The sequence below is a fragment of the Nanorana parkeri genome, unplaced genomic scaffold, assembly GCF_000935625.1.
Source record: "Nanorana parkeri isolate BGI_ZX_2015 unplaced genomic scaffold, ASM93562v1 scaffold467, whole genome shotgun sequence".
Classification (NCBI taxonomy): domain Eukaryota; kingdom Metazoa; phylum Chordata; class Amphibia; order Anura; family Dicroglossidae; genus Nanorana; species Nanorana parkeri.
Genome location: NW_017306735.1, coordinates 516,921 through 540,309, shown reverse-complemented (window position 1 = coordinate 540,309; position 23,389 = coordinate 516,921). Strand labels below are relative to the sequence as shown.

Below are 23,389 nucleotides of genomic sequence, written 5' to 3'. Positions count from 1 at the left end.
TAACCCAACACCTGACATGCACTTGCTTCCTCCATGTCCACCCACCTCTGTACATGCCTTAAAAATTTCTGGCCGCTAGCCAGCAGCATGTAACCCAAAAATATAGGATCCAACACAATGAGGAAACGTGCAATATCCAAATAAAACAAATAAGAAAGCATTTTGATTGATTTTCTGTACTACATTGTTAGGTTATCTGCTTCTGCTTACAACGGCAATGTCGCTTTTATAAAAAAATAAATTTAGCACACTATTATGAGGATTTTAATAGTCCATTATGAATGAAAAGGAGCTGGAATCAAACAACAATAAGCATCTGTACGGCCTTGAGTAAAAGTTATCTCAAACAATATTTTTTTTAGCCTTGATGCATTCAGTTTGGGAATGCACTTCATATTGCGGCTGTGGGTAATATTCAAAATCCGAACATTCGAGAGTGCGATCTGCCTGTCCAAGATAGGCAGATCGTACGTTTTTTTAATCCCTTTACAACCATCGCAAGACTAAGGTCTTGCGATGGTTGTACAGTGTATGGCCACCTTTAGTCTGTCACAACTCTCTATTTGCAGCTAAATCACAATATACTGTATATATACAGTATGTTAGAGACAGAGAGAGTATGTGCACACATAAACATGACATTTGAAGGCGACATCACCATCGCATTGTTGGTTTGCAAGATATTGGCTTATTGGCGCCTGTTTGGCTTCCCCTTATTCAGCTTCAGCCTTTGTGTATATCTAAGCAGGAAAATGATGGTTTGAGGAACTTTTCTGCTAACTTTCAGAAACTGTCACATCCTCACGCATACTGTGCCAAAATGATAGATCAGTGATACAGCAACACATTGCATGAACGCAGGATTTGCTTACATCAGAGAAAATCAAAGAGCAGGGGAGATAACAGAAAAACATTAGATAGAGGCAAGGAGCCAAGAATGGGGCACAATGTGTGGATGGGCTGTACAGTTTAAAATAAACTTTTCTCGGTATGGGAAGCTGCAATGTGACCTTAGCTTCAGAAAAACTATGTCAGGAGTCTAGAGGTCAGAAAGTAAAAATGAGAGATATAAACATAATATCTGACACCAGCACTGCCACGAACAGCTGCCATCCTTAACTCATGAAACGACTGGATTACCTAACACCATGAAGAATTTGCTTCATATAATCTCTTGTATGCATTAGGTTCACAATGTTGCAGTTAATGTGATATTGATTGCCGTTCTCAGGGTAAAGAAAATAAAGAATTTACACTGACGCATCCAAGTTATTTTGAGCTTAACAGTTCACCTCAGCCTTAGCCAATGTTCTGTACTGATGTTTTCCTAGGGGCAGTAACAAGCTATAATCAATTGTTTTTTTATGTGCCCCATTCACGCTACAACACAAGTGTGATGTGTGCATTGAAAGGTGGACAGTCCGTATTTATCCGCAGAGCACTGCATGCCACTGGAGGTCACAATATTTTGTACACTGCAGATATGGGTAAGAAAAAAGTAAACAGTGCTTTGCCTTGTAACAACTCAAGGCACCATAGCTATAATAGATCACCACTGCCACCCAGCAGGCACTAGCCACACGGTAAAATGCCACATTTTACCGTGTGGCTACTGAGAACGAGCCCTTAAACATTGCAAGCTGATGCCTGGTATGACTGTGCTTTTCACATGGACATCTGTGGCACCACCATGGCTCTTAGCAAATGAGAATAAGGTATCATTGCTAGCTTGTTCATGATCAACTGTCTAGTGCAGAGGTGGGCAAACTTTGGCCCTCCGGCTGTGGCAAAAGTACAAATCCCATCATGCATCTGCCTCTGGAAGTCATACCTGTGGCTGTCAGAGTCTTGCAATGCCTTGTGGGATTTGTAGTTGCACCATAGCTGGAGGGCAAGAGTTTGCCCAGCCCTGGTTTAGGGATCAAACTTATGTCCTTAGTAAATTGGTCCCTTTGAGTCAGCAGCAACAATACGGCATTCATTTTGACCAAAGACCAAATCGTGTACCCAGGTCTACGGATCATGAACAGAGAAAATTACCCTGGCACAGCAAAGGTTAATGCATTGCAAATTATTCAGTTCTATTGCTGAGCTACCAGTTTTATCAAATTATACAATCAGAGCTGGGTGCTTCAGGATATAAAATATTGATATCATTATCTTACATTGAAGATCCCTTTGGCCTATACCTTGGCAGTGCAGACGTCAAGCAGTTTCTATAACTGAGAATAGCACAGACTCTGCTATGCAAATGGAGCCTAAAACATCCTTTGTGAGGGCCAGCAATGAAGATTTGTCACATAGGACCCAATAGCATGCATGGAATTTAGACTATTTCTGCCAAATGGAGAGCATAAAGGCCATTTTTTTGTGTGACAGACATGCAGCAGGGCTATGACTCTGAAGATATTTTATTTTCGGACAGCTTTCATTGATGAAAGGGTTTTCAGTTGACTCTGAAATGCCATCAAATGGAAGCCTATTGTGTGCACAAAACACTCGAGTCTATTTTTGTGTCAGTGTAGTTTGCAGTGGTAAAAAGGAACCAATTTCAGGTTATTTATTGGGTATTGGATTTTTCAAATCTTTGTGTCAATATCACAAATCCTCTCCAAGTGCTGTATTTCTAAGCATGGCACAGCGGTGTACGGGGCAGATACCTTGCACTGCTAGTCAGGCAGTTAGGGCTGCTTCTTGTATCGGGAACACACAAACTCAAGACTTTAACACATACAAGTAGCAATCTGTTCAATGTGCAGACATCTGCTGTGAATTACACTGGCTAAGCATTTTCTAATTGCCTTTTCCTCAAAAAGTAAACAACTACCCAGGAGCTTATGATCAATGCAAGCTTTTTTCTTTTACTGTACAAACACCTCTTTTTATATGTTACAATATATCGTGATCACTTAAAGTGGAACTATGAGCAAGGTCCAAAATAACATATATGATGGAGTCTGTCACTAGGACTATTGCAGCAGTTTGATTATTCTGAAAGGGTTATTCACAAAGCTGCTGAAGGCAGCCGAGTGAATAACTGACCCGAAGTGAAGTGAGCCGAATGCTGTTCGACTATTCACTTCAGGCTTGTATGGCTGAAAAAAGAACGATTATTGGAAAAAAAGAAAGAAACAATTGGGCGGATGACTGTTTTCTATCGGCCGGGACCTGCTAGAGTCTTCTAGCAGCTCTCAGCCAATTAATAACAACTGGGCGGAGCCAGCCGTGGCGTCACGGCCGGCTTTGCCAAGTTGTCATTGTTTAATGAGACTTCAGCATCCCCAGGTAACTTGGGGACGCTGATCTGTTATTGCAACTGGGCGGAGCCAGCGGTGCTCTGCTCAGCTGTCAGTTGCGAGTCTTTTGGCCAGCCAATGGCTGGCTATTTGGCCTGCTTCGGGTTTCATTTCGGCTCAATCGAGCCAAAGCATATGCCTTCTGCTTGGCCAGGCTCGGAAGCTGTACGTTCTATAGTGAATAGCCCGTACAGCAGCCCTTCAGTTCTGCTTTATCGAAGGGCGTGAATAACCCTCTAAGTCCCTCATGACATAGTTATATTACCTGTTGATTCTGCCAAGAGGTCTATTATTTTCCCACTTCCTGTAACAGGGTGGTAACACTTTTCATTCTGCATTAAAACCAAACAGCAGGGTTCTCACACTTGTAGACAAGTCTTAGGGCCCATTTCTATGGATGCAAATAATGGATGCAACTATAGGGGTATGGCATACAGAGAAAAATACATCTGTTTTTGCACTGCCTGGGTACCTCAGCTGCTGTGTTTTTGCATGCAAGTATAAGATTGTATGGGCACAGTAAATGATATGTGTGTAATAGCAATAACAGCATTTGCATGCACATGGGTGTATGTTCCCAGACTCATACGTTTCACATTGACATGCCTATAACCACGTGCATCGCATTGTGTCCATACAATCCTATGGACCCAAAAAGCGCGGCAGCTGGGGCTCCCATGCACTGCAAATATAGGCTTATTTTACTCTATATGTCCATACTCATGTATTTGCATCTGTGGGAATGAGCCCTATGATGGATATGCAGCTTTAAATAAGTAAAAAGCAAAACAAAGCCTAACTCCAGCACTTTTTAGGTCATTAAAGAACCCTTTTTTTATTTTGGAAAATAGTTTTAAAGTGTCTTTGCTCTTGTGCAGTCTAATTTGGGAACCCCCCATATCCGCTATGTGTACCCATTCACACAGAATATCTTACAATTATGTTGTTTTTTTTAAATCTTACCTTGCTAGTTATTTGTTTGGAGCAGGTTTACACATAGGAAACTATTGGCAGCTTCTATTGCTTAGAATAGATGTCAATGTGAAGAGAAGGGACAGAGTTTTAAAAATGCATTAGCATACAATGCCTTGATGTATTTAACACTTCTATAGGACAGATAGTCCTGTACAACTGATATTGGAGATCTGCCAGCACAGTATAAACAGGGTTAATTATGGTAAACATTAACTCCCCAGCCCCCTCCATAACATTACATAGAATGAGAGTTTACAGAAAAGAGCAAGCAAAAGGTAATCAGCAATGTATTTATTTATTTACGTTGTGCTATGTGAATAGGAACAGGTAACATACTGTATATAAAAAAAGTGCTACCCGAGTTTGGCTGCAAAAGTGGAAATAGTTGCATAAATAAACACTGACAATTGCAAGCATGCCAACCAGTGTTATATGGTTTATCCTTTACTGACGCATATTGTCACAAGGATGGCAACGTTTCAGGACTGCATAGGTTCCCTTCATCGGGCTTACACTGAGCATGATGAAGAGACCCTGAGCAGCCCCGTTTGCTTGTAAATATGTCTCCTGTGTGCTGAGTGGCATCATCTGCAGTCAATTCAGCACCCATCCTAAAGGGTTGACCAGTAAGGAGTGCAGTAGGACACCTATTGGCTATGGTTTGTCCTAACCCATATAATGGTCATCTTTGTTGGACAGCTTGGTCTGCATATAAATGTTGGAAAAGAAATAATGGCATGTGAAATTAATTCCTGTATAACCGCGTTGCACATATATGCAGCTTCAAAAAAAGTGAACTTTATTCCCTACCGCTGCATATATGCGCAGCGTTCTTTGTGTTGGAAGTGCGCTATATAAGCCGATTGCTCCAGGTCTCGTACTAACGATTGGGAATCGGGAGGACTGGCTCCTGATCACATGATTACTGTGATAGCCTGTAATAAGCTTTCACAATGATCAATAGCTGTGGAACCCTCCCCACCTCCTTGTCTTTTGAAAAGAGAAATGGATACATTGTATCTTATTCTCCTTGCTGGAAGAGAAGAATGTATACAGCAAGAAAAAAAATGTCTGTGCAAAAAACATACTGAATAGTATCATTACAGGTATTAACCACATACAGATAGCAGAATACACTCTTCCCCATTGTGGTCTTTTACATACATCCATGAACCTTCACTTATATGAATGCCAGTGTTACATGAATTGCTGTAGACACACACAAAGCGTTTCCTTTGTTACAGCAGATGACTCGCATTCTCTTCTTGGCTGCGCAGTCCCTGTGAAAATGCTACAAATATTCTGAGCTCCAGTTAATATTCCACCTCCTACACATGTGACGATTTCTACTAATATAGATCTGTCTGTGCCTTCTGCTGTATATGTCCCGGTGCAATCCCTCTCCTAAATAATGCATGGGGGAAGATGAGGACAGGGATGTTGAATTGCATTTACTGGATTGCGCTGCTGGATGATGATGATGATATAGATGCTGGAACCTGTTGACTGAGCTTGGGGATCAAAGATGTGCTAGCAGCCTGATCCGGGGAGAAATAATCTTGATCTCGCCTTTAAGATCTGAAGCTGAATGCATCCGCTTGGTTTTGATCCCTTCTCCCCCTCTTCTTGTGATAAATGGTATTTTTCTCTGCTCTGCTTTAATCAGTGACAGGGATGAGGAGGCGTGCCTGGGCTGCCTGTGTGTGGAAGATTGTAGCTCTGCCTCCCTATGCTGACATGCACATGCTAGTCCTTCTGTAAAAGGGAGCAGAGTAGTTGGGAGGGAGGCAGACTCAAGGAAGGAGGCACAGAGCTCACACTCCCAGGAACCATCCTCGGAGACACCAGCACTTCCCAGCCAAAGACAAGCCAAGGGGAGCACAAGGATCAGCTCCTCACCAAGTTCCCTTTAATCAAATTGGTGAGCCTGTGCATGAGTCCATCTGATCGGAGGAAATAACCCTAGATCTGTGCTAATGAAGCTCCAGCCACTTGACATCCCGGTCCAAGCTGTCCCTGTGTATGCGATCTACAGTGGGACTATCTGGGAGGAGGAGAAGCAGCTATAAAGTGACATTCTGGACATTGCAGCAAGTGGCATGAGATCAGAGGAATAGCAGCATCCAGGACAAGGAGTTTGTAGGCATCCCCCGCATGCTGAAACCAGACAAGGCTAAACTCAATGACTTGCTAACAAGAGGATTCCATCAAACATCTCTATTATTTGTTTTTGGGTGAAAATGGATATCTTTGTATTTCTCGTTGGAGTTATCTGTGTGCACTTTTCGGGATCCAAAGCTTCAGTAGAAGGAGGTAAGCTTTTCAAAGTTCAATCTTCTTTCCTGGTAGAGTACATGGAGCTTTGGGGTTTGCTTCTAGGAGTTCTCTTCTCACCATCCATCCAAGCAGGACAGAGACACACACTGCTCCTCTCTCATAACAAAACCCATTCGCCTCTGTTCACAAATGGAGACAGACTCTGGCTGGCTGCTGCTGGATGTCACATCTGGATTAAATCAAAGGTTTAAAAATACTACAAAGCATTTTTTTTTTTTTTTTAAGGCTCTTCTGTGCCTTCATGTTTTGAAGCAGTGCATGTCTCCCATGAGTTACCTAGAGTCCCACTAGAAGAGCATTAATCTTTAATAGGGACTTGATTGAAATTCCAATTAGAGGGAATGCAGGGAAGCTGAAGAGAAGGGACAGTGTGAGTGATATGGAGGGGTGCTGATGGGTCCTGGGTGGGGGGGTCAGTGTCTTTTGGATGTGCTGGTATAGTAGGAGCTTTGCGCTTGTGGAAAGTAAGGCAATGAATAGGCATTGCAGAGATAAAATAAACAGTGCAAGCCTCAGACGATCAGAGGTCCCTGTGAAGTGGTTTTGAACTCTTCATGTGTTTGCAGTTTGCTAGAGATAGAGACACAAGGGGGTATGGCAGATAGAGGGACACTGAACTCAGATTAGAAGAGCACAGGCAGTCTATCAGCGATCCTGCCCATGCCATTCATCCATACACAAAGCTGCGCACACCATTCCACTGGCTGTCATGGGTGGCATGCAAGGGGCAGGGGGGCTTAGCTTCTCCTAAAACCAACATGGACCTTTAAGAGGGATCTAGGACATCAGAACAACCCATAGCTCGATCTATCTCCTGGATCCATTAAACTGGAACCAGTAGATCTACCATAATAAGCCCGATCTTCTGCCCAGCGATCGCTATCCAATAGCGCTTGCATTGTGTATTAAACACACAATAACGCCCGGTATTTTAGGTGCTTATCTGTCTATTCACTCCTGCAGCTGGCTCAATCCACATTGTAAATTAGAAATCTGCCCTTTCTCTCCGTAGAAAGTCGTGCTGACTTGTAAATAAGATTAGACCCCCATTGTATGAAAGCAAGCCTTTCAAGTAGTTATTGTGGCTATGCCACGAAATACAATGGCACTACCCAATGTAACAATGTTGCCGGTCATCGTTGGGGGCAGTAATCCCTAATTGGTGATTTATATAGGCTAATAAAGCGAGATTAGGAAATGAAAGGTGGGGGGTTTCATTTGCATAGCTAAACAGTGTTGCATTGTGTACAGTGTGAGGACCTGAGATAAAGTGCTGGCTAGACACAAAAGCTACATAGTGGCCAATCTCTGGGGCACAAAGCACCGAGCCTGCACTGATCAGAGGCAGAGGAGAGCACTCACCCCATAGAGAAGCTGAATCCACTCATAGGGACAGTAACTGGTGGGGTATGGCTTGTTCTGGAGAGCAGGATGGGGACACTAGTTGAATGTATAATAGGCACAGTGAGTGCTTAGAAACCAAATATGAGATCTTCCATATACACTCACATCCCTCTCACATATTCAACATGTCTCCTCTCATGTTGCTTTACAGTATGGCATGGGTGGAATAAAATATTAATAATGGTGATCTAATCCTTCCTGAAGGAAGAAGCCTCCTTTCCAGGAAGGTCTCATGAACAGTAGGCTATATACAAATAAAAGGCAGTTCCTATTTGTGGGTGACAAGCAGCCAGCACCATATCACTGACAAAGACTGCTGTTGTCACTGTTTATTGTTTACAACTCCACCATAGTGGTCCATGTGTCATGAAGGGTGCCATATGTGGGGACACCCAGGGTCACTCACAGATGCGTGCACCTGGCACCCTTGCTCTTAGCATCTGTGGATTTACTTTACAAACTACAGAAGCTGACTCCCCAATACTTCTTTCTGGCACAAGTTTCAAGGGACAGTACTGATTTTTATAACATGGAATCACTGACCACTAGAGCTGCATTACATTTGTATCTTGACATCACTATATTCAGCTTGTTAAGATGGAATCACTGACCACTAGAGTTGCATTACAATAGTATATTGAAACCACTACATTAAGATAGTAACATGGCATCATACATGGAACAATGCATTGCTCTGGTGACATTGCACAACTTTGGCACTGCTCTGGCTTCAGTACAGTCAGCTCTTAGTATTCTGCCTTTAGCAATATTGAGGAGGAATAAGACTGCCAGGCTATATTTTTGAACAAGGTGCCATATAACCCAAGGCTGTCCCCGATCAGAACACTAGGGGCTCAGCAAAGACACACAGCAAATTGCAGAACTGGCAGAAGAGAGAATGAGTCCTGTGATTTCAGAAAGAGGATTATCCATCTCGGTGTTGGAAAGGGGATTTTAGAAGGCAGTGGCATCTTATGATCCCTGGCTAGCTAAGTGGCTTTGGCAATCATCCTTCTTTGACAATCCCCATGTGATTAAAAACTTTAAAGGGTGGAAAACATGCCCGAGGATTGGGGATGGTGTGTGTGTGTGTGTGTGGGGGATGCATGAGCCATAAATACCCAGCTTGTCTGCTCTCTCCACATCTCACAGGAACCAGCAACCTATTTTACTTTGGCTGGGTGAATTATGTTCTGGAATAATTGGATCATAGAGGCATGTAAGATTCGTATTTGATCAAAGCTGGTTACCTGCATTTTGGTAGTGAAAGCTCAGACATGAATTGTGCTGATTTTAGCAATACCCCCATTTTTCACCTACAATAACCCAATGTGAACCTGGCTATTCAGCATATGTAAATGTTCTCTGGCCATGAGTGAGCTGTCTGAGTCTGGTTTATCATACAAAATAAACAATTACTTCACAGGGGGCTAAATAGTGAAGACTTTTTTTCTGTAGGTAATATAGTTTACTGCCAGGGAACAAATGATGGCTCACATAGCTATAAAGGAGTTATAAGTCTCAGCATGTAGACTATTAAGACATGCTGAGACTTGTAGTTTTTCTGTGACTGAAAGGCCACAGGTTTTCTGTGGCGCTATAGTAAGGGAAATGCACCTCGTTAAGGATGTTGTTTTCTAGCTGGCAAATCTGAATATTTAATCCATTACTTTTCCATAAATTTTACTGTTGTCACTTTAGTGATCTATATTCAATATTTTCCCAGCAAACTGGCATAAATTGTGTCACATACATGCTCATAGCTTGATCAAGAGAGAGACTGCCGTTGAGGGTCTTTACTGAACCCAATTCACCCCACTGATCGGCTTCCTCTGCCATGACAAATGGACTGATATTGCTATAGGGCTAACTGAACTCAGTGGCAGGCAAGCTGATTAGCTGAATGATGGTCACTGACTGGGTGGCATTTATGTGTGAGGCAGATGCTTAACCTTCTGCATACATTTGTGAGTCTTGTATAGCAGATAAAACCTGACTGTGATAGAAGTTGTGGACCTATGAATTATTCCCGTATTATATGCTTTATACGTTTTTTGAGTATCTGCTGTGGCTTGTGAATTTACACATATTTTATCTTTTTTTTTGATTTTGTTGTTTGTTTTAGGTTTTAAACTTTTGGACTTGCTGTAGTTATTACATTATTGTCAATGATGATTGGTGTGCTTCGGACTTGCGCATGTACAGACCATTTATATGGTCTATAAAGCTGAACAGTGTATTAGACAAGGGACATCCCTTATGCTATTTACTGATCAGCCTTGTAATGTGGCCTCCAGAAATAGAATGTTCTGCCCTTTACCATGTGGGGACTCTTCTTATTGTGTCATTCAGCCTAGGTTTCTTTTCACACTTATCTCTTCCCATTAAGGCTGACAGCTGTGTCTTGGTTAACCCATTTACTGCTGGACAGTCATGGATGGGGACATCTGGGGTAAACTCCCTCTGGGAGATTCAACTGAAGTCGATTCCGCAGAAGAGAGAAGGACTGATGACCACTAGCATAAGAGTGCATGCACTTTGCTGTGGAAACCTCCATTCAAAAAAAATATGACACATTTCATTCAGCCTCATATGACCAAAATGTTTATCTTAGATAGTGTAACATACAAACATGTGATCAAAAACCTCTGGATGAACCCTTCAAATGATCCTGTAGTTAATGCATATTCACAGTAATATGAATACATATCTTGTTTATTTAAAAGGTAGAGTGATGTAGATTGCAGCTTCAATAACTTCATGGGGCTGAAGAAAAGCGTGCTAACAAGCACAATTAGTGTTGACAGTAGCAACCAATCCGCTTCCTACTATAATTTTTGCAGTCTAGAGATGAACATGAAAAAATGATTCTGATTGGTTTCTATAGACAACAAGAAATAATGTTCTCAGTGCACTTTTTGTGTTTAGATTTTATACGGTAGAGTGCACAACTGCTAACATCTGTTGCTGTTTCAGAGAAAAACATTTAGATTTGTCTATGGTGTTCCCTAACTTTATAGCAACTGCAAACATATGGATTGTATTAGAGCATAGTTTAATTCTTTTTGCAGATGCAATCAGTCCTCTTGCTAATGTTTATCCAATCTTCTAAAAGAATATTATGAGCGATAGCCGTAAGGATCAGTAGGATCATAATATGTTTATTACTGTTTGACTGGTAAGGTACTTCTTTAGCCCCGTCTCATGTTTAAGCAGAGTTGCAATGTTTGAGGGTCTATTTAGAACAACTGTCATCTGGATGAAAATACATAGAATAAATTATTACAAAAAGGTGCCTTAGGCTCTTGATAGTATTTTTTAGAATTAGTAATGAATTGTCATGTAGACATGGTTCCTCTAAAATATGATACCTGATATCTAATAATATGTGGATTATTACAAATATAACATGTAACTTATTTAAATGCTTTACTGTATATGTGTGGCTAAAGAAGCTCATACAATTAGATTTTTGTTACGGTGACTTAGCAAAAAACAGTTTTTTCTCCATCTGAAACCTCTAAATTGGACTTAGACTCCAGCAAGGAAATCTGATCCTTAGTTCTTAAAGTCACAGTGCCACCTAGGCTTTCAACCTAGTGGTGCATGGAAGATCTGTAGAGTGGAAGACTTGGCTGTAGCCAGTTATGCATACTTAAGCTAAAACTAACGTAGAGAACTGAGAGGAAAGAATGCCTGAAAGTTTTCTGCAGTACACAATCTGAATGTTAAGCCAATGGGATTTTTATGTGCAATAAAATATTTCTGAATCCATGCTAGAGGAATGTACTCTGAGCGACCTGTTATAATATTAACAAGTGTTCAAAATATTCCAGTATGTTGTACAGAAGAAATGGAACTACAAACCGAATAAAATAGAGGCACAAAAAAGGTTTTGCTAGAACTAGTAGGGTGCAATCTAGAGAGATGAGTGCATATAGCTTGCCTTTGCTATACAAACAGAATATCTATAGGTGTTTTGGCAGTAGTATTTTTGTTGCACAGCCTATCACGGAAGAAAAAATATTACTTGTGGTCTTTGTCTCATTTATTATGAGTAATAGATCATATGTGTGTTTAATGGGCTTGAAGACCTGATTAAGGTGGGGCAATCGCCAATAAAATGGAACTTTGCTGTGGTTGTATTGCATCATAAGAAACCCATTGGCAGTGTTTGTGTGTGCTCCTTAATAAATGTGTGTGGTTGTAGAAGAGAGAGAGAGAAGAGGAGAAAGAGATAGCCAAATAATTGTGATACACATGCACTACTAGGTGAAAAGGCAGCATACAAGCTTTCCGTCCTACAGTATCAGAATGGAAAGTATGTCCCAGCTCACTGACCTTGTTCTTGATGATCTACAGCAGGTGGTCACTAGAACCACAATGAACAGTCCTCCCCACCTGGCTTCAAATTGTCAGAGGCACATCGTACGGTTATGTGCATGCACCCATCACATCCCATCAATCACAATGTTTTCCACAAGGAAACCGTATTGTGGTGGCAGTGATGTATTCTCCAGATTGAAGCCGTATGCTCACAAGTTGATAGGTGATTCATGCCCTTAGAAAACACTGTACACATGTTGGTTGAGTTTATGCTGCTAGACAGATTCTACATTCAAGTTGATCCCTGTTGACCTTAAATATGCTATGTTTTGTTCAGGCATAAAAGTAGCTCAACTTACAGTTTCATAGTTTTATGGCATAGTTATATGTAGTTATATTAAATTGAAACTTAACATAAATTGCAGCCATTGTATGAAAATGTACAATGCTGGCTGCAAATGCGTAGGTAATAGCTGCAATCTGATTAGCTGGAATAAGTTGTTCATTTTGAAGCTAGCAAATTATTTAGTCTTCAGCCTCATGGAAAATACCTGACCACAAAATCATAAAACTTCCTGTTTTCTAATGAAGAATATATATTCATGACTGTATGTAAAAATAGCTTCTGTAAAGCTGCACATACACACAGTGATTAGGCATTAATTTTGCTGGGGTAGGTATTCTGATCTTTCACAGAGTTGGCCATACACTCTGAATGTCAAGACTGACATATACGAATGGTTATTACTTGAGCTGCACTTCCAAATCATGTGGATGACAGAGAAAATGGTAACAGTGCTGAAAAAGCTACTCTGTGACTACCCTTCGGGGTGGAGATCAGTAAAATAATTACTTTTCCTCTAGCCACAATCTGCCGTTTTTGTTACCACATTTTTCTCTACCATATAAAAATTTGACATAGAAGCACAGATTGGCAAAAACAACGAAAAAAAAACACACTGCAAATGCAGCAAAATTGAAAATAAAAGTATTGAACGAGATTCTGCCTGGTTTGATGCGGTGTAAATTATCTGCAAAGTTCTATAGAGACACAAGTTATTCTAAATTGTTAAGTCTATCTACAAATAGTTTGCTTAGGGTACTTTTACATTGGTCAACACATGGAAAACTGGGTAGAGTTTTTATCTTTAGTGTCTACAAGTTATGTTATGTGATTGTGAAAAAAAGTCTAAAATCTAACAGGGTTATTCACAAAGGGGTGAAGAGTTTGGAGAACATAGGAAAATGAACAATCTAGGACAAAATAGCTGAACTGGAAAGTGAGCTGAATTGGAGAATTGTTCAAAATCAGCTATTTTGGCCTAGATTGTTCACTTCTCCTGCTTTCTCCAACTCTTCACCCTTTTGTGAATAACACTATAAATGACCGGTGATCACTATGGTCCTCCTGTATGCCATACCTGACTTCTGTGTGTCTTTATGAGCGTTTGAATGCCTTTGATATTTGTTTGTGAAAACAAGGACACCTAAGGGATAAAATAAGGTACTACAATTAATGACATAAAAGTGATCAAATATTTTGTACATAACAGACAATCTTACAGTATAAGCTATAGCCATATAAGGCCTCATGGATCTTAAAACAAGGCCTCTGGTTCAAAAAAAACATGTCTCATAGACTTTGGCCAAGTAATGATTTATCCAAGAAGGCATAACATTTGAGAAATATGTGGGTTTAAATTAGCATTTATATATTTCCGAACCCATTTCCAAAACTATACTAATTTGTTTATAGGGTCTTGCCATGTACGAGTCTGACAACGCCTTTGTTTGGTTGATATCTTTGTTTTCAGACTCATACCACATATGTCTTTGATCTTCTTTTGTATGTTACATTATCAGTAAAGACACAAGGGTAAAGGCATAAACCATCTGTGCAGAAATAGGATACTGAATGATACAGGCTAGCTGTCGCTCGAGATGAAGATAGCTGTTTTGGATATCTGGGGGTTAAAAAATAACAATGTGGCCACCGGTGGTCTAATAGACACTATAATTCACTAGTGGATTGCATCAGAAAGAATTAATTTTAATTGTGCCCTACGGATAATACCCATTAAATCACTTAGTGGCTCAGGTGTTGCACTTGAAAGTTAACACAGTGTTTCTCAATGACTGTGTTAAGCTATCCAGTATTGCTACTCATGTTTTTCTTTCTGATATCATCAGATTGAACTTTAATACAATTTATTCAAGAATCGATAGAAACAGGTTTAGTAAACAGGTAACAGTAAACAGGTTTACGTCTTTAATTAGACGTAAATATGTTTTAGAATTTGAAAACATTAAGTAGTCTGCATACACTTTTTTATATAGCTTGAATCCAGATGATATATTCTTTGTGTAAAGACATTTTTAAAGTTGAGGCTAGACGCAAAAGTAACATAGGAAGACTAACCTACATTTCACAAGTATGAATGGCTGTGTATGATTTAGATACCAACCTTATTTTTGGGGAGTGGTATTGGTTGGATTTTTTCCTGCTGATTTACTCTTCTATCAACCATTGTGGCAGAAGGTGTCTGAAGACACCCATAGACAATAGATAACAACATTGTCATTTTGGGGATTATCTTGTGATCAGCCTGTTTGAAGTTGCAAACATTTTAAAAGCAGACAAAGTTTACAACAACAAAAAAACACAAAAAGAAAAACACACCCTACAAAAAATATTTGTACGTGTTGTCCACAAAACAATTAAGTCATTTAGAAACTTGTGACTTATCTACTGAATAATTTAAGGAGTCCTATTTCCTCCTAGTGCTTCCTCCCAGGCTTCCAAACTTACAGTAATAATTATCTTGCATGTGCATAGATGTGCAAGTGAAAACGAAAGCCTGCATTATTTATGAATGGCCTTTTTTTTACCCTTAAATGGTAATAACACCATATGGGCATCATTTTACATGATGCATATATGATTGCTTTAATATATGCTACTTACCACTTTTCTGCTTGGGCAATCCTGATCAAAAGCCTAACCTAGATTGATGCCAGGTGGATTTATGATGTCTGAAATGTCAGGAGAAAATATTATCACTGTTTTGTAGTCTTTTACATTGTGGAGAGATATATTTAACTGACAATGATATGAAATCAGATTGAACACATAACTAGTAAACATATATTAATAGCTGAGTATTTATTTGAAAAATGGAGAAAAAAAAACAAAAAACAATGTGAGTAAATTCTGTCAGGTTATTGAAGGGTTTGGGATTTGTGCTGGGAAACGCGTATGCTGTTGCATATTGTTACAGCGCTGCAAAAGCTTGATTACACTGTGTCAATTTAAAGAGAGAGAGACCTGTGGGATGACCTGAGTAAGTCAGCATTCGTGACAACACAATATTGCAAGGCATTGTGGTCTTGAACTATAGAGACCCTTGCACAAGAAAGCATTTCTTTCTGGGGGCTCAGGAAGCTGTCAAACACAGATAAGGCTCTTGATGTAATCCCTTGGGGGATACCAGTTTGTATTAAAAAGGAAAAAATTAATTTCTAACTACTGGGATTGCTGCCAAATTTGTGACCTTACAACGGTGCAGATGCGGTGTAAAAATAAACCTCTGATAAGTGAAATCTACAGTATGAATCCCACCAGAGTCGATAGCAAGAACGGGGGGTGTTTCATTCTCCTCTTCCTCTGGGGAAGGGTAGGCTGTACATTACTATTGAATATCTTTGTGCTTTCTGTTCCCACAATGCCACATTGTAACACTAGATATATAATTACACTTTGTCTACAACAGTTGGTAAAATTCTTGAGAATAGATAGAGTGAATACATAACACAAAATGTGTTGTGCCATTTTTTTCTCTCTGAAAACAGAAGTATATAAATATTCACGATGACTTATGGGGAAGTTGAGTCAACACAACAAATATAGATGTAGCAATGGCAGAATTTACCAGTTTTCTGTTTCTGAGAATTATAGGTTAGCATAATATGATTGCATGATAGATCACTATGTACTATCACTTCTATAGGGCAACTCACTCTCCTATATACCTGAAGAGCAGTACAGTTTAAAACTTAAAGTGTTATCTCATGGGAAAAAACCCCCATAGATTCCATGGCCCCCAGTACATAAAAAAATAAAATAGAAGCTTCTTTTGAGGAGCATACATGTAAACCATTCTCAGCTCTCTCAAGCATGTTAGAAAAGGTAGGTGACCCCCCACCCCATCTTGCATTGATGGCACTTGGACTTTGGAAACGCACCCCCAGCACAACAGGAACAAGCGTTGTGGCATGTTCAAAACCCACAAGTGCAGAGGGTAGTAAAGCTCTTTAAATATAAAAGCAAAGTAAAAATTACCCCTATTCATTAAGATAACATCATTATCCATGAAAATTCAGACACCTCTTAGTTGTTGAAGAGGAACTCCTGATTTTTTTTCCCACTATCCCCTGTTACCTGCTATGATGGGCTCTGACCAGAAAACATACTCACCTCCCCATCAAATCAAGTGTTGTCCTGTTGTGATCTGCCACCACAGCCTGGGTCCCACACCGCCATCTTCCCCTGTGATTTCATTGGGAGCCGACTGTCTCTTCTGGGTTCTGCAGCCACCCTCTGATAATGTGTGGCCAGGCCCATACTCTGGTCGCTGTAAATCCCTGCTCCTGCAGCCTCCTGGTATATGTGACACGGAATGAATGGGTGACATGTTAATTATTGTGTGACAGTAAAGCCGGCCATAAACAGCGAGGATGGCAAAATTCACCCTGCTAGGCTATTGAATTCTGACAGCGGTGGGTGTGCCAGCCAATTGACTACGCAGTCACTGTTCAGCCGAGGACTGGACTGGCTACTTTAATGAAAATCAATTCATAATATGGCAGATAGGTGTCAATTGGGCCACACACTGCTCAGATGTCGGCTGAGGCAGCAGGACTGGCAATTTATGGTCAGCTTACTTGTCCATTTTGAAAACCATCCACATGACTACAACTTTATTCCAAGAACCTTCAGTTCTGATGAGCTCCTGAAACTTTTAAATATATGCCAGAGACGTGACTGCTAGCAGTTGTTGTATTTTAGGCTTAACAGTATTATAAGAAGCTGGGAATTTTTGCAGTGAGTCAGACGGCAAATGATGATTTTCGAAATATCTGCTTCAACAATTGCCTGTGAAGAGTGTTGTTCGGAATATATAATATCTACTTCACAGCTAAAAGAAGCCAGGCACACTCCTCGAGATACTGTATCCCCCTGTGTGTCCTGCTAGTGGAGAGAGCTAGGCCAGCAAATGTACAGAGAATGGAGGCTTAACAGTGTTAAGTGTCTCTCCTGAGGTTCAGGGCTCCCTAGAAAGGTTTCTGTGGATATCTGATAGAGTAAAGGAAAGCATCTCATGGTTAGGAAAATGTGATGTAATGTCTCTATTGCTTTGTGCCCCGGGCATGTTATACACATTTTTACTTTGAGCTTAGACCTGCTCCTGCCAGGAAACTATAGTGGTCACTTAGTTAATATCAATTAATACAGTGTGGATTTATGAGGATTTTCCTCCTGCCCAGTTATCTGTTTCCTTGAAGAATAGCATCTGTGTATTTGACAGTATTTGGTGTGGTATTAAGTAGTTCAAATATATTCGTCAGCCAAACATAATGGAAGCCGCCATATTGTAAATATTATGTGAAATTAACTAATTTTCTGCCTTTTAATTGACTTGTTGAATTTTAGATATCTTGGGAATTCTTTGCCTGTTCAGGAGCCCTCTATGTTGGTTCCTTCTTATGCAGGTTCAATAATTTTTTTGGAAACAGAGCTCTCCAATTGCAAATTTCAGTTGCAGCCCCATCTAATGGTGAAATCTGGTATTGACACCCAGGCTAAAATACAGTCATTCCATTTGCGGTGCATTTTATTTTTGTTTGTTTGGAGTTTATTCCACCAAGCACTTTGCCTCACAGCACGTTGTGGTCATGCTGTTGTTTGCTAGTAGTCTGTGGAAGGTGATGTTTACTCAATGCTACTTGGAGGTGCCCTTTTTACATTTTTTACCAGAAATCTCCATTAAAGACAGGAGTCACAAGGCATGGTGATGATGGTAATGACAAGCTAAACGAAAAACTGCATACCTGTATTGGTTCATCATCCCAACTGATGATCTTTACTGCTTTTGAGTGAATGATGCACTTTGATATGTCTCAACATTGAATGGCAATAAAGCTCTATTATCCATGAAAATTATTGTAATATTTTTATTTACTATTTGATGTCATTTTTTACTGTGACACATAGATTTTTTAATTTGTCCTAAATAACATTATATAACTCAATAGGCTATCTATCCATTGTGAGTCTCGCCCACATATTACCAAGTCAGACACCTTATTTTTCCACTTTTTTTAAAGGACAGGACGCATAAACAATTGTGAGGTTGCTCTTAATAATCCAACCAGCATCTTTTTCAGGCATGCAGCCTGGGTGGCCAGGAAAGGAAGGGCAGAGAGCATGCGGTCGCCCCTTGTGTACTAGATGAGGCCAAATGCCTTTCAACATTGAGGGGGACCTTGCAAGAGGAGCAACAAAGCCTCTCCCCTTGCGATGCAAGTTGTACCAATGTTGATGGACAAGGGTCTCTTACCCACCTCATGTCAATAGGCTTGCCCTATTTTTTGCGTTTGCAGTGGAACGGAACGCTGGCAAAGTTTTGCCACGTGGTCGATCGCACTGCAGGCGGGGGGCGTGGAAGCAGTGCCATTGAATACAATGCACCGCCACGCCCCTTCCGCCCTAAAACACGGAGGGAAGTTTCTCAGCGATTGCGATGCGTTCCAGCAGCTACCGCTCTGGTACGCACACGCTTTCGGTGTGAACAAGCCCTAAACTAGCAGTAAATGATATTTAAGCCTAGCCCTTACTGACCTCTGTAGCTACAGAGAAATGTATCCTCACAGCAAAAGTACTGAAGCCACACAAGTTGGCTCTCTCTGCAGCTAAGCTCTTCCTGTTCCTGCTTTCCAGAGCATTACTTTGTGTTTACATTAGAGATAGGAAGCCTGGAAAGCTACCAGCTGTGCTGAGCAGATGGAGCTGAGCCACTGAGAGTATAATCTGATCAGCAGCACTGATGTGAAATTTGAGCATGAATTGTTCCACAGTATAAGTAGCTACAGAGGTAAGTGAGAGGTTGTTTTAAAGCTAATTTACTGCTCGTTAAGAATATGCAAATACTTGAATGCCAATAAAGGTACATTATTAGATGCCTAACATTAGTTTTTAGCTAAAAGCTTTAAATACTGGTTGAAAAAGGAACAAGTGGAAATCTTCCTAATGAGAAGCTGTCTGTGTCCTTAATCACATTTAGCCCCCATTCACCCTTGAGTGTAAGCCTTTTCAGGGAATTCTGAATCAACTTGTTGCATGTTTTTTTAGGTATTTTCAGGCTTTAGTGTTTTTGTATTAGCCAATAGAAAGCTAGTTACAAGGAGGAGGAGACAGGTGTTAGGCATGAAATCACACAAAAAACCTGTTGCATGAATTTTCCAGGTGCTCTCACTGAAGTCTAAGAGGCCAAAAATTAGCAATTCTGCCCAATAAAAGCTAATGTACATTTTCAACCTACAAGCCACAAGCGACACTCAGGTGTGAATGAGCACCATTGAATATAATGGGGTTCTTAATGTTGAGTATTGTTGTACTTTGGGAAACGTGTAAAAAAATGCTCAGGTGTAAATGGGGGCTTATGCTTTTTTTACCACGTTGGGAATGCACTGTCTGTATCAGTATACAGTTACAATATCCTATATTTTGGTTAATGATAGGGAGTGTTTGTAGAAAATCACTTTCATCTTGAGCACAACCTAAAATATTTTCACTTATGATTGGATTCTGAAATGTTCACAATTGTATCTGCATGGAGGATTTATTTGTGTTTTATATAAACAAGTATGTGGTTTACAGCTAGCGCCCCTTAGTCCTGCCAGACAGAGCCTGAAACTCATACATTATTGTGATCTGTCTTAAGACAAATAAATCACGCTGGTTGCATTATGTGGGTTATTTGGATGTGTGAAGTTTTGATTCACTGAATCATGTCAGTAAGGTTGCTGGCTGTCAGTTGGACTCTATGCGGTAACTCATGATGTCACATTTTTTACAGATGCTTTTTACAGTAATAAGCAGGCACCCAAGGGAGGTCACTATCCCCAACAATGACTTCAAGAAATCTATTCCTGCTTTTTTCTTAGCTGCACCGAGACTCTCTTGGGGAATGAAACATTCATAGCAAGAAGCACAGTTGAAGGAGCAGACGCTAGGATTACTGTGGTCTGAACTGGCATGTCTGAGAGAGCAGGCCGCCAACTGCACAACTCAGGGACTAGGGGAAAATAATTTCATCTTAGTTTTTGAATTACAATTACAAGTTGTTACAAATTACAGTTTCCCTTTTTTAAGCTTACACTTTATTTTAACAAGTATAAAAATCATAATGCTGTCTTCAATGGCTGCAAACGATTTCTAATTAGTGAATAATAAGTGTGAAGGATGTTCCCTCTTTTGGGAATTGAAACCCACCTTGCTCATTTGCAAGACCAGTCCCCTTAGCACACAACCATTAGAGCAAGCAATAATATGCTTTATGTTCAGCTGCACTTAAGCTATGTGGAAAACAGTCAACTTCACACCTATGCCAGCATGTGTGGTTTACATTTTATTATTCAGTATACAGACATTTTAAGTGTAAACTCAAGGACCTTGTTATACATCAACTAAAAGCCCATGATCTATTTCCCACTCATTCTCCATGAGTTTGTTTGATTTCACAGTTCAGTGCAAACTACTGAACATTTCCGTAAGATGCGGGATGTACAGCACCAGCAGCTGGCTCTTGTATAGGAAACAGAATTTAAGAACTTTAACAGATCCATAACTTAAGTCTGTCACTGTCCACCATATCATACCCTGATCCATCCCACCTTGCCATTTACGACAACACCCACTCCCGTAATTTGTAAGCCAGTAGAGATCCTACGAAATTCCCCATGAAAATAGGGACTTTCTGTAAGTGTCGTGATTCAGAATTGTTGCATAATGTATCACTGTATTCCCAGAACTGAAATTACAGGAACATTTCTATTTTTTTTATATAAAGGGATGGAGTGTTTATCTACTGACTCCCATTTCTACTTGAGTGATTCTTAGATTAACATGAATTTTCTTTAGAAATTAGAAATAAAATTTACATTCATGGGGCCTCCTATCAACTCATTGTGAGAAGTTATTGTTGAGTTATTGAAGGTATTGTAAGCATTTATTGTTTCAGATATCATAGTACACACTAATCACTTCAACTCAGTGAGATCACAATGTATAGAATATACAAGAATGGTTATCTCATGGTACCCACTGGAAATTATCTTCAAAAGTTGTGATAACATTTGCATTAGATCATCTAGGCTCAAACAGTATGTGGTCTTGTGTTAGATGCTTTTCTCTCTCTGTGTGTTTATTGATGAGAATTGTTCTGACCCTTGGTGGCCAAACAAGCAAGAGAGCTATGTTCTTGGGTCCCTTCGGCCCATTTACATAACTGATTGCGGAAGGCTTTTATGAAAGGATGCTCCAAGTTAAATCTTATTTACTATATTCATTGTTTTGCACATACGTAGCCACATTTGTCTTTGGTCTGTTGTGCTAAATGGCAGGATACATCTCATACAATGAGTTAATGCAGCACAAGATGGCCAAGGACTGAAATGCCAGGCCTATCATTAGAGTTAGTACAATTATATTAGCTGTTATGTCCGGAGAAAGCAGGATATAAACATTCCCTAACGCCATTATATCATTTATTTCAGCCTAACAAAATTGCATTTGTTTGTGTTATGAAATCACAAAAACTCTGAATCTTCCCAGATGGAATTACAAGCAGGATATTTCATCAAAGCTTTAGCTTGAAAAAAATTAAGTGAGCATTGTTTTAAGCCACTTATGTTTACTCAGATCAATAGGTTTGATAGAAATGCCTCAGTTTTGTTTACTTTTGTTATGGTTTTCTGTTGTTGTAACAGAACATCTTCCTAAATACATGTAAAAGCAGTGTTTGGAAGTGTAACATCAGCGTAGGCAGTTAAAAATTATAAAGGAGAGGACTGGAATCTGAAAGTCAAATGTGCATATCACAGAGCATCATACTGCAGTAAAAGTGCTGCTGCTGCACAGTTCCCCAGGCTTCAGCCTGCCTTGTCCTGGTACTTACCACTGCACAGAATGTATTATCCAACAGAAGTAGCAGGATATGGGGCACCAACAGTTGAAGCGAGATGTTTCAAGATGACTGGATCATAAGGTTCCATACCATGTTGACTGACGTAATCTTAATCAAGAACTTCCAAATGCTGATATTGATGATAGAACTGAATTAGAGAGGCCACAGATTTCTTACAGCAGGTTCAAGCAACATTTAAGCATGTGTATCATTCAATCTTCTGGTCATTGGGTGGGCTGTGTGCCCACTGTGCAGTTCCAGTAACTAATGCTTTCCATGTAAACTGTGATATCACTAATGATATAATGCACCTACCATGGAGCAATACCAGCAATCTACTAAGGATTACTTTACCTTGGTATCTAATAAGTACAGATAAGCCCCTTGATAAGTGTTAGATTTGATGCCTTCTTAAAATACAAAAAAGCCTAACTAAATTTCAAAAAATACACAATCGAATATTGATCCAGAGACCTTTCTGATTGCCACTAGAGATCAGGAAGGTTGCAAACCATGCTTTCTCTGGACCAACAAGGGCTTTTAGTGGCAGCATTGTATTTTATTTGAGGCTCAACTTTGTGTCGTTTTTCTCTCTAACTGTGTAAACTATGCAAAGATATGTATCTTAAAGTGTAATTCCTCTTTTGCAACCAAATTGGGATAACACCTACATTACATATAATAAGGTAAAAATATTTAAACATTGCTTACATTTTTTTCTGTTTTTCACATGCGTTAAATCCTACCTACCCCCCCCCCCCCCCCCTTTTAGGGGGGGGGTGGGGGCACAGAGTAGCCATAGTGTCA

General features: G+C 40.0%; 1 protein-coding gene across 2 annotated transcripts in view; it reads left to right on the top strand.

The window, feature by feature from the left end:
* The first annotated feature begins 6,454 nt into the window (after positions 1-6,454).
* Positions 6,455-23,389, top strand: part of NRP2 (neuropilin 2) — a 142,184-nt gene continuing 125,249 nt past the window's right edge. Inside the window, exon 1 of one of the 2 annotated variants that reach the window (XM_018560590.1) lies at positions 6,455-6,584. In XM_018560590.1, coding sequence (XP_018416092.1) covers positions 6,512-6,584 — 73 coding nt within the window. In that variant the 5' untranslated portion in view covers positions 6,455-6,511. The remainder of the gene's footprint in view (positions 6,585-23,389) is intronic. The other variant, XM_018560591.1, reaches the window with a different exon arrangement.